Source organism: Oppia nitens, unplaced genomic scaffold (genome assembly GCF_028296485.1).
Source record: "Oppia nitens isolate AA-2021 unplaced genomic scaffold, nextdenovo-longstitch-racon4-pilon3 scaffold2_pilon_pilon_pilon, whole genome shotgun sequence".
Lineage (NCBI taxonomy): Eukaryota > Metazoa > Arthropoda > Arachnida > Sarcoptiformes > Oppiidae > Oppia > Oppia nitens.
This window is the reverse complement of record NW_026533210.1, coordinates 6,113,112-6,126,349: the sequence shown is the minus strand read 5'-3', so window position 1 is coordinate 6,126,349 and position 13,238 is coordinate 6,113,112. Positions and strand designations below refer to the sequence as shown.

The following is a 13,238-nucleotide window of genomic DNA, read 5'->3' as shown; positions in this document are numbered from 1 at the left end:
AAATTTTAATAATTTATATATATTTATTATTAATAATATTTGTATATCTTATAGATTTTTTTTTTAATTTATATATTAAATAATATAAAAAAAAGTTATTGTTAATAATTCTAAATTAATTCTAAATCTGACTATAAATCTAAATATTAATTGTAAACTGTTATTAAAATATAATTTTAATTATTTAAATAATTTGCATAAATCAATATAATAATTATTAATTATTTTAATATAATATAATAACATTTTAAAGTAAATAATATTTCTATTCATTATTTTATAAATAAATATTTATAAAATAAATTTTTTTCTTTAGACCTATACTCCTATAAACACATTTTATCTAAATTGATAATATTTGATATTTATTAATTTATTATATTATATTTTACTATTAAATATATTTAATATATGTTTAAATCATATACAAAAAACAACATATAAAAAATAAATATTTATGAAAAAATAATGGCCTAAATATTATATATTGTTTTAATACATCAACAATTATTTTAATATATCAAGTATATAAATTAAATATCATTAAAATCAATATATTTATAACTAAATATTTATATTATAAAAACATTTATTATTATTATTTTAAAAAATATTACTTATATAAAGTACTATATTTAATAAAGTAATAAAATTATTTATTTTATTTATAACTAAAATTTATTACATTTAGTTAACAAAGTAATATACTGTATAAAGTACTTTTGATTACTATTATTTAAATTTTTAAATTATATAATATTAACAAAAAATGTCTCATAAAAACAATGGTCTAAAACTATTGATAAATTATATCAAATATACTGGCAACTTTTATTTTGGATATCATATTACAAATAATAATAATAATAATAATAATAATAAATTAAAAAACTATATAAAAATTATTATTAAATTTTTTGCAAATCTAATGGTCATGACATGTATTAGTTATTGTTATTACAAACATATTTTAATTATTTTATTTGAATTTAATTATTATGGATTATTTGGTTCATCCAAATCATCGCAACTATTAAGACTATTGCATATTTGTGCTACACTGGGATCTATAGTCCAAACCTATTTGACTTATGGTTTAATTGTAGTCAATGGCCGTCCGATTGTTGACCATTTACTAGTCGGACGCGACCATCAATACGTAAACAATAAGCGCGAAACAAGTGCTGGGATTTGGTTAACAATTTTAACATTAATGTTGACTATAATTATCGAAACTATTTATATGATAGGAATTTATTGCTTAAATGCTTATAATGTTTCCATAGATTTTTTGCTAACATTACCACTGTATTTGATACCAATCAATATGTCGCTAATATTTACAGCAATTATAGCCTATAAATCATACATAATATCCCAACAATTGAAATATTTGGGCAAAAATTTAGATAAATTTTCGTTACAATATGTCTATCAATATTGTGTTTCACTAAAAATCTATGTCAACCGTTTGGATAAATTTCTATCAATGCATAATTTTATAGTTGTCATAATTTTGACATTAAAATTAATTGCTGATTTAACTAGATTGTATTTTGGTAATAGTCAAAATCGACCAATCACACTAGCTAGTATAATAGATGATCTAGTACAGTTTATCTATTTGATATATGCGTGCAATATTATACCCCAAACGTATCAACAACTTATAGCTATTGTTGAAAATAAATTTCAGCTAGATACTACTACTACTAATAATACTATTGCTAATGTTAGCAATGTAAATTTAAATGATAATTCAAATCTAACACTAATATTGCTATTGAAATCAATGTCCAGTGATATGTGTTTTACGGCTAACAGTTTGTATGCAATCAATAAACAAACACTAATAACATGTTTATCACTAATACTATCGTATAGTGTAATACTCATACAAACAAATTTTTGACTAATTTTTAATTTTGCCATTTTTTATAATTTAATAAAAACAAAATAATTAAGATTTTTATTTATTTATTTTAATCTTTAATAATAATTATTATTAATTTTAAGAATTTTAATTTAAAAAAGTATACTCTATATCAGTGATCAAAATTAAACTTTATAAAACAAAATTGTACAAATAAACTAGTACATATTAAATGAGTAAGTGTTTGTTTAACTTACTATTTGTTTAAATTACTATTAAATATCTGTTAAAATAGTTATGTTATATATGTATCACAAAGTTATCATGATAACACTTAATTTTTATCACTGCTCTATATGAAAAATTTAGTAAATGTTATTACAGTATAATTTTAATCAATATATTGTAAATAAATATTTATAAGAAATACATTTGTATTTTTACTAAACATGTACTTTATATACTTAGTATAATTTAAATATATAAGTAAATAATAAAATCAATTGCTAGAAATCATTTCCATACGAAATCAAAAGTAAATATTAAATTAAAATCAAATGATTCTATATTTCAAAATAAACTCAACTTTAGTCAAGTAAGGTATCAAAAGCAAGATTAATAATTTTTTTTGACTTATTTTAAATTCTATATGACTAAAGTTGATTTTATATTTTCAAACTGACTCATTTGATTTTAATTTTATTTTATTTTGAATAAGGAGTTAGTATGAAAATGCTTTCTAGCATTCTCAACTTGATTATTTTTTGAGAAATTAAACTTATGTTTAATTCTTAATTTATTTTTATGTAATTAGATATTAGAAATCAATAGAATTTTAAAAATAATTGTTTTTTATATTATTATTGATTATAATTTAATTATAAAATTTAAATAACTTTATTATTACTATCAATATTTTTAACAAAAATTATATACTGTGTAATGTATTGATATGTTTAATATTAAAGTAATAATAATAATTAATGTCATATTGTAGTGTTATTGAAATTATTATAAATACTTAAAAATATATTAATGTTATAATAAACATAAATTTTATAAAATGGGTATTAATTTTAGATTTAGATTCATTATATTTATAAATATAACTAATATTTGTGATTTATTTTAGTTTTACGCTTTCACTAGTTTTTACTAATATTTTTGATTGTATAGTAATTTTATATAAATATTTGTAAGAATATCGATCGGAAAATGTAATTATTAAAATTAAAGTGTATTTATTTAATTATGGACACTAGTAGTAAAATTAAAATTATTTTAGGTTTTACATAAAATATGAACTGTTAAATATAGTTTAAAAATTAATTACATTTTTAATACAAATCTTTAGCTTAAGAAAATAATTTTAATAATTTCAGAATTAATAATAAGTGTTTTCTAATACAATACTATTATTATGAAACAATAGAAAAGTAGTTTTTAAATAAATTTTTAGGCTTAATGAAAAAAATGTAAATAATGTATCTTTTAAAACAATTAATATAATACTGTGATAATATTCAATAATTTTCATACACTTAAAAATATAAATAGCAAATGCTTTATTTTAAAAATATTTTTATACTATTAATTATATATTTATATAAATATAAATGTAATTAATTATAAATGTTTACTTGACTTTTCACATAATAATTTTTTATATATTATATTTAAAAAATTTCTATAAAAAAATTTGAAAAATTGCATGACATTTTATAATAAATAATATTAATATATAATAGTAATAAAGTAAGATATACTAAGAAAATATGTATATTTTGAATTAATTGTTTAGCATAAATCAAACAAAAAAGTAAATTAATAACTTTTGATACATAAATAATAATATTAATACAGTATTAGTTAGATTAAAGTAAAAAATGTTATTAAAAATTTATTTCAGACTATTTTACATTCAAGAGTAAATTAAAAATATTAAGTTAATTATTATTTTTTTAAAAGTTTAACATTATTTTATATTAATTAATATTTGTTTACAATTGAATTCAGTTATTTGAATTATTCTAATTGTTTTAAATAATATTTTTGTGATAAATATTTATATTGTAAATTAATTAATTATGTTAAACATAATATCGTCAATAATTAACTATTATGGTCAACTTTTTGAACTATTATCTAATAAATGTAGATCAATGACCACAATAGGTAAACGACAAACAACACCAACTATTGACGTCTCATTAAATATTACCGATAGTTTGGATCCGTCAGAAACGGTGACCCGAATACAATATTTCCTCAAAAATTATTTTATAATTGTTTCCGATTTTGATGACTATATGAGTGGTCGTAAATTCAAACCATTGACACAGATATCTTTAAATTTGGTTCGTTTTGTCTTATTTTTAATGGCCATCCGTTATGGCATATCAGCCACTGCTACCCGGGGCTCATTTATTAGGATCATCACATGTGATGCAAGTTATGTTATGGGAAACGGTATACAAATATCGGTATTATTAGGTTTAGCGGCAATGTTAGTATTCTTAGTTGGCATACGACTACAATATCAGGAAATGCATCTACAGTTGTCTTTTATTGATTTTCTATATAAAGTTAAACATAAGAAACTCAATTTAAACCTAAACCCTCAACATAACCGACGCTTTTTAATGTATACTAATCTATTGGTTAACTATTTTCTGAATCAAGCATTTTATTTGATATTATTGTTGGGGAATATATTGCTAATTGGATCATCAGTTTGGGAATATTTGACACCCGATTCGAAATTCCCATTAATAGGACTTATATTTTGGAGTATATGTACCCTAATATTTACAATGCAATTGTTTGGTATGGTTTGTATAGCATTTGTACTTTGGTTTATGATATCCACATATATTAAGTACAAGTTTATAGAGATTAACCAAAAAATTTTTAACTGTATAAAAAGTAATAGAAATCCAGATAAAATTATTGAACGGGTATTTATTGAGCACATGTATCTAACAAATCTAACAATGCAAATGAACCAATCTATCAATTTTCCAATGTTTATAATCTATTATTTTGGTACACCTGAACTACAAATACTATTTTATTTGATATGTGACTCCAATACTGTAATTTATTTCAGATTAGGAGCGGGTGTAGTATTTGTAGTATTGTTTGGTGTATTGTTTTTGTTAAATTTGTTTTCCACTTGGGTTAACACTTTTGGCCACAAAGCACAGCCATTACTATATAACTTAGTTAACAAAAAGAGTTTGCAATTAAAAAATAAATTAAAAACTATGGGTTTTATTGAACGACTATCGGGTCGAGCCATTGGTTTCTATTGTTATGATTTGTTTGCAATGAATAACTACGAGTTTTATCTATACGTGTCTACTGTTATTGTAAATTATATATTATTACTACATTTATACGAAGATTATCTATTTAATCAATAATGAGTTTTATGATTATAAACTATTATAAAAAATTAATTTCAGTATAAATTATAAAAATTATATAAATAAATTAGTGTCTGTTTAAATAATGAATTTAAAAATATCTATTATTATTATTATTTTACTTATAAAAAAAGTAGACACAATTAAGTTTATTACATATCATGCCTATTGTATTATAATTGCATTATTATGACACTAATTAAAAGATTAATAATTAAAAATTGAATATAAAATTTTATTTAAAAAAAGTTAAATAACTTTAATAAATGTCACTTTTTAAAATCTAATTTTATTATTTATAGCAATAAGTTATATCAATAATATTTATTTGTGTGTTTTTTATAATAATAATTTATTTATTTATTTATTTAAGAATTTTTAGATAATTTAAAATAAATAAATTAATGTCATATTTCTTGTTTATTAAGTGAATGTTTACTGTTTTACGATTAATTTATAAATATTTAGACAAATAATTTAGAAATTGTAAATAATAATAATAAATAATTAATATTTTTTAATAAATAATCATCGAGTTTAAAGGTTTTAATAAATATAAAATTTTAATTATGTAAAACTGTATAAAAACTATATAACTTAAAATATGATAAAATCTGTTTATTTTTTCATTGCTATTATTATTATTACAACATAAAAAATTTTATCAAAATATTTTCTATAATTTATAAGAAACAAAATTTATGTTTTAGTTCATAATTTATATTAATGTAATTAGAAATCAATAAAATTCTAAAAATAATTGTTTTTTACTAAATTAGTGATTATTATTCAATTTTATAGATTAAATAATTATAAGTAAAACATATTAAATAATTACAAATCAAACAATTATATATAATTTTCTAATATTGTGTTGTATTTCATGTCTAAATAAAAATTTCAATTGAAATTATTAGTAAAAATGAATTAACAATTATTATTTATTCTGAATTTATTAAATTTTTGTAAATTAATTTGACATTATTTATAAATTTCAATTATAAAAAAAAATATTAATTGTATTTTTTGTTGTTGAAAAAATGTTTAAATATTTGAAAACTTCTTTGACATCAGTGTTTAAATTTGTGAAAATTAAGACTCAAATCAAACAAAACATTTTCCATCGAGACGTTGATCCTGTGGCTACCGTCACTAAAATAGACCGCTTTCTTAAACGTTATCTAATAATTGCATCCAATATTGATGACTATATGTCGTCAATTAAACTAAACAATCGGAGTATTATTTCCTTATATATGATTAGGACAGTCGTATTTATAATGATAATACGTTACGGATTATCATCGATTGCACCTAAAGGATCCTGGTTGAGGGCACTAACATGTGACGCCAGTTATCTGTTGGGGAACGGTAGCCAAATATCAATGTTACTAACTATGATTTCACTATTGGTTTTATTGATTGGATGGCGTCTCCAATATCAGGAAATGCATATGAATTTAACATTAATAGACTTTCTCTATAATGTCAAACATCAGAGATTACCACTCAAACTAAACACTTGTCATTCACAACGTTTTATACTATACACTGATCTATTGGTTCATTATTTTCTTCATCAAGCATTTTATCTATTAGTTTTCATGACCAACATTATGCTGGTCGGCACTACGTGTTGGGAATATTTTAATCCCGACTCAAGATTCCCGTTTGCAGGAGTAATACTATGGAGTCTATTCACTGTACTGTTTACCGTACAGTTGTTTGCAATGATTACCATAGCGTTTGTCCTATGGTTTATGACATCAGCGTATTTGAAGTATAAGTTTCAAGAGATTAACACAAGACTCAAGATTTGTTTGCAAATTGAGACAAATAATCGTATGATTAGACAGTGTATGGTTGAGCATATGGTGCTTACAAAGCTAACTGTTCAAATAGACGAGTCGATTAAATTTCCGATGTTTATTATCTATTATTTTGGTACACCTTCACTACAGCTACTGTTTTATCTGATATGCGATAAAAATACATCACTGGCCGCACGTTATATGGCATCCGTCATATTTTTTGTCTGTTTTAACATAGTATTCATATTGAATATGATGTCCACATGGGTTAGTACATATGCCCATCGGGTTCAACCAGTTTTGTATGAATTGCTTAACAAACGGTGTCTAACTGTACGCATAAGGTATAAGATAATGGGATTTATTGAAAGACTATCCGGACGTCCCATTGGTTTCTATTGTTATAATTTGTTTGTTATGAATAACTATGAATACTATCTCTATGTTTCGACAGCTATTATTAATTACTTATTATTGATTGGTTTATTTAAAACATTACAATTAATTAATTAATTTTATTTATTTCATTAATTTCATTAATTTTATATAATAATTTGAGTGTACATAATCAGAGTTAAGAAATTTATATTATATATAATCACAAAATATTTAATTATTTTTAATAATTTACAAATTAATAAATACAATGCTGTAATTTACTTAATTATCCAACAATTGTATTAACATAACAGTAAATGTAATAACTGAACCTAAAAATGCAAATAAAAAATTCATATCAATTATAAATAGATTAAGAGCCATGTATTTTGTATTGTGATAATTGTAAACCATATTCATTGTAATCATTGATTTAGTGATTATATCTTTGACACTAAGAGATGACAGTTTTATGGACAATACAGTCATTAAATCATTAGCTGTCGGTCTATGTGTTTGAAAATAATTAACAATTAGTACATAAATAGTGAAAATTAAACAAATGATTGAATATTCAATTAATCCATAAGTATGTGAACTCATATCATAACTACTATCGACAAGAGATACATAAGTCAATCGCAAACACGTTGACGAAAATATTTCAACAATTATTAAAAATAAAATAATACCAAAAACATTGTTAACATTATCTTTAAGTTTTTGTATAACTAATATATTTTGTACACACTTTTCATAAGTTATTCTAATAGTATTATTGTTAATCAAATTGTTTTCAAATAGATATATTGTGTACTTTATTGAAATCAATAATAATAAAATAGCAATCATAAAACCAAACATCATAAAAGCATCTAGAACATTTAGTATAATTGAAAACACAGACCGGTTATAATTGATAATTATTTCAATAATAGGCATTAAGTCAATCGATACAATTATGATCCATAAAATTGATAATATTTTTGATAAAAATTTTAGCTTTATTTTTTGTGTTTCAACTAAATGTCCAAAAATATCGTTTAATGTTTGTCTTATTCGGGATAATTTAATTATAAATATTATATACAATAATAAATATATTGATTTTTTAATAATATATGACAGATAATATGTCATTTGTTGAAAACTGTTTAATTTTAATAATTGCTGAACTGTTAAATAAATTGCATAGATATTTTCAATTACAATTATTATTTTAATTAAACTTAATATTATATATTTGATAATAATATTAGACTTTTTAATTTCAAATAAATTAATACCACAAATAAAATAAATGTTTACAATATAATTGAAAACTTGTTTTTCACTTAAAATAGACATTATTTTATTATTTCAATTATAGTAATATAGATTTATTTATTATTATCTTTATTAATTTATTAATTATTTAAAATTTTATAAATTCTAAAAATTATTTTTACTTCTTTACTTTTATTCGTTTATCATAATTATCATAATTTTTAATAATATTAAATTAACATTTAATATTTTTGTATTTATTACTTTTTTTTAATTAAATATAAAAGGTTTCTAACGTTATGTAAAAACTATTTATTCATTTTATAGTAGTTGTTAACAACAACAACAAAAAAATGAAAATTGTTTTAATAACAAGAAAAACTAAAATAAATTTATGATAAAATCAAACTGTATAAAATTGATTGAATAAAAAATAAATACTAAATATGACTAGTGTTGGCAAAAAAAAAGAAATTTACAAAATAATAGGGAAATTTCTAGAAAGTTTCTAAAAGAAATTTCTGTCAATGGGATCACCATATTAAGAAATAGGTTTTACTATATATAAAAAATATTTTATTGTATTAAAAGTTGACGAAATCATTACTTTTTGTAAGATTTTTTTGTCACATGTTTTTTACATTGTTTTGTTGCTAACAATAAAATGGATTTTATTAAGTATTTACGGATCAATTGGTTCTGTTAGTTATTGAAGACAAAGATATAATTAATGCCATTTTTATCAATCATTTGTGAAAATTCGTTTCAAAAAGCTTTCGATAGTTCATCATCCGGACCGATGGTGTGGCTCTCCAGAGGACGTCAGAGATGTTCAGCAAAATTTATTGAAATAAATTTGTAACTTTATAAACCATTTACCCGTTGATCGACCGACACTATGAATAATGACAACCATATTATGTCATATTATTTATTTTAGTTAAATCAAATGTCATTTGGACTTAATAATGTCTTCTGAGCTATGGCTAGATTTTATGAATAGACGCAATCAGCGGCAGCTAAGTAATGTACAACCATTATCATCATCACCACCGCCACAAACACCACCACCCGCTCTCAAAACTCAAGAGATAAATACAAGGAAGTCCACAGAATATTACTATTTATTCAAATTAATTTGCTTTTCATTCGGCATTTAAATGACAAAATCATTAATTGATTGGTTACTAATGACTGTTTAATAATAATTATTTGTATTTAATTTTTTAATTATTTATATTTAACATCGACCACCTGTTATCGAGGATTTGGATATAATTATCTAATATATCTTTATATGAGTTTTAAATTTACTTATATTTTTGTACATATGTTTAATTACACAATAATTGTTTGTAAATATTTGTATGGAAATTTAATCCTAAGAAACTTTTTCAGGGAAATTTATTAGAAACTTTCTATTTTCTCATCTCTAAATATGACACATAATCAATGATAAACTAATTTTCACTATAAATCATATTATATTTTATAAATATAAACAATAAAACTAATAACTATATATTAACTAAAGTATATTTAAGACTTTAATACATTATTCTCAAAATTTGAATAAAAATATATTTTTAAACAATTTATTTTTATTAAACGATAATCAAAGACAATATTTAAGATATTTATAATTAAAAGTTGTATAATATATTGAATAAATAGTTTTGTTAAAATAATTATTAGTAAAAATTTAAGTTTTTACAGATAAATTATATACTTTAGAATAATATATATTATTTTTATTATAATTATTTGTTGTAGTAGTACAACAAATAAATAGATTCCCTGGAAATTCTACAATTCCCAGGGCATCAGGGGAAATAGGGAACTTTTTGAATATAAAACTACGGAGGAAATTTACCCGAACTCTATATATCATATATATATATATACTAAAGGGTTTTATTTGAGGGGTTATAACAGATAAGCGGTAAAATAAACAAAAACAGATATGCTTAAAAATATGCATACATATAAAATTACATTAATACACATTTATATATTAATAATGAACAAAAACTTATGGAAAATTTATAATGAAATATCATAATGAATATTTGCTATGTATTTAAATTTTTTACAAAACAATATTTTAAATGTGTTATTTAAATGGTCAAAAATACTTGCAATTATGTTTAGATTTAAAAGCAATAACTACAAATTTTAAACAGTTATACTACTAAATATAATTTAGTTCAATAATATTAATTAATTAAAGATTTATTTAGATATTTGGTATTTATAAATCATTGTTAATTTTTTACTCAATACAAAAAAACAAACAAAAAATAATTGTATTAAATAAAATAAAAATATTAAAATCAATAAAAATTTAATCAAAGTTCTAAATCGTTATCATCTTTTGTTGTCCTCATTTGTTTGATGAGCTGATCCGCTTCCATAGGTTGTTGACCACTAGTCTTAGTGTTTGTCTTTTTGGACGACAATTCTTCAGTCTTTGGCAATTGTTTTGTATTCTTTGATGAAATGACAACTACTTCCTTTCGGTCGCTTTTTGTATGACTTTTCTTATGTTTTATAACATACAGTATGACAACTATGACAATCACCACACATACCAAAACAATCACTGCTATAATGATAATCATTGTATACGGAAAACCTTTTTTGTAGGGCTTATCTGTTAGAGCACCGGTCGTTGAATTTGGCGCTATATTATCATTGATACTAACATTGCTAACATCGGCACCCAATGACTCAATTGTCGGCAAAATTGACGACACGTTGACAACTGTTTTTGTATTTGTAGTGATGTTTGTGGTATCATTTGTATCGATAGTAGAGATGGTTTCAATGGTAGTGGTAGAGGCCGGTCGTGGCTTTCGCGGACATTTGAAATATTGGCGCATTTCATCACTAGTTTTTAGTTCACACTTTGAAAATAAAACAAATCAAATAAAAATAATATCAGTTTTTTGACATTTAAGAAAAATAATGATTTAAATACTTCTATCATATCTCTAGCATTTGGACCGATGCAGTAGTTTTTATTACCAAATATTATCAAATGTCGGTCATTGGTTAGCATCGCTTTAATATCGATATAGTTGTCAAACGTAGATCCAGTCGGCTGTTTGCTGTCACTGATAAACAGCATAAGTTTGCCGGATCTGACCAACTGATTGGGTCCGGATATGCGGTCCGGAGAAAAGATATTTGTAAACATATATTTGCTATATGTTTGCGACTCGTATATGATATAAACGGGTGCTTTGTTTCGGTCCTTATTTGATCGGTAATGATCACTGGCGGCCAATACTTTGTCACCGATGGGAAAGTAGTTCCAGTCGTCTGTCGTACCATTAAATCGTTGAATTTTGTTATTATAAAGAAACCATTTGTCATGCTTTAAGTAAAAGAAAATATAATTTTTTAAAAATATATTTTTCTAATTAATATAATAGAAATTTTGGGGACAAAAAAAATATTAAAAACCAATACTAACAACAATGAATACGGTAGACAAACCATATTTTGCTTCACCAATAGTAAAGGCTGCGTTCACTGGTGTGGGCAGTCCTGGCCATCGATCGCTAATCAAATTACCCGCTTCTGGCAGAAGACCTGTTTGGCTATCCATTTGCCAAAAGGAGTCGCCTTTTAATATATAACTGATGCCGTCGTCGGCATAAATGGCTGCATCGATAGCTAAATCAATGCAAAGTTGTTCCTCAGGATCTACTAACGGATCCAATGTTATCGTAAATCCTATCATTAATAATACAATTATTGTCACTGAAATAACCATTATCTCTGATAAAATGTTTTCAAATTTATGGTACAATTGAAACTTATTTTAAACTATTTTTAATTCAATAAATTCAAATTCGGTTACATTATTGCACGTGAATGTTATTATTTGGTTAAATAAAAATTGTTATTTAAAAATATTATTTATAACAAAATTTTATTAAAACATTAGTACAAGAAATATACGATTGATAATTAAATTATTAAATTATACTAGTTGATTATTATTTAGAAATACTACTGTAATTGTTTTTACAATAATAATTTTATTATTAAGTTTAATACATTGATTAAGTTTAATTAAATAGTATAACTAGTATAAACAAAGTTTTCAATTAAATAAAGTATTAAAATTGAATATAGACTTTATTAAATAAATAAATAATTAGTTAATTAAATTTTAGTATTAACAAATTGAATCAGTATTACAGTAAATGTAACTAAAAAGCCTAAAAACTTAAACAAAAATTTGAGTTCAATTGTAAAAACATTATACGCTTTGTATTTACTATTTATATAATTGTTTGTTAGGGTTTGAATCATTAGATTTTTGGCTAACATTTGCTCCGATGGTGTCGGCAATGAACTGTCATTTTTATCGACCATTAATAACAACAGTTGACTGATTGATGGTCTATGTGTTTGATAATAGTTTATTGCCAACAAATACATGATATTTACGATAGAAATCAATAGATA

General features: G+C 22.2%; 1 protein-coding gene across 1 annotated transcript; it reads right to left on the bottom strand.

Annotated features, from left to right (window-relative positions):
* Nucleotides 1-11,104: 11,104 nt before the first annotated feature.
* Nucleotides 11,105-12,600, bottom strand: LOC128955894 (uncharacterized). Its single transcript, XM_054301573.1, has 3 exons — nucleotides 12,235-12,600; nucleotides 11,737-12,135; nucleotides 11,105-11,662 (listed from the first exon to the last, which is right to left on the bottom strand). The coding sequence occupies exons 1-3, from the start codon at nucleotides 12,535-12,537 to the stop codon at nucleotides 11,105-11,107; spliced, it is 1,260 nt and encodes a 419-aa protein (XP_054157548.1). The 5' UTR covers nucleotides 12,538-12,600.
* Between the last annotated feature and the right edge of the window lie 638 nt (nucleotides 12,601-13,238).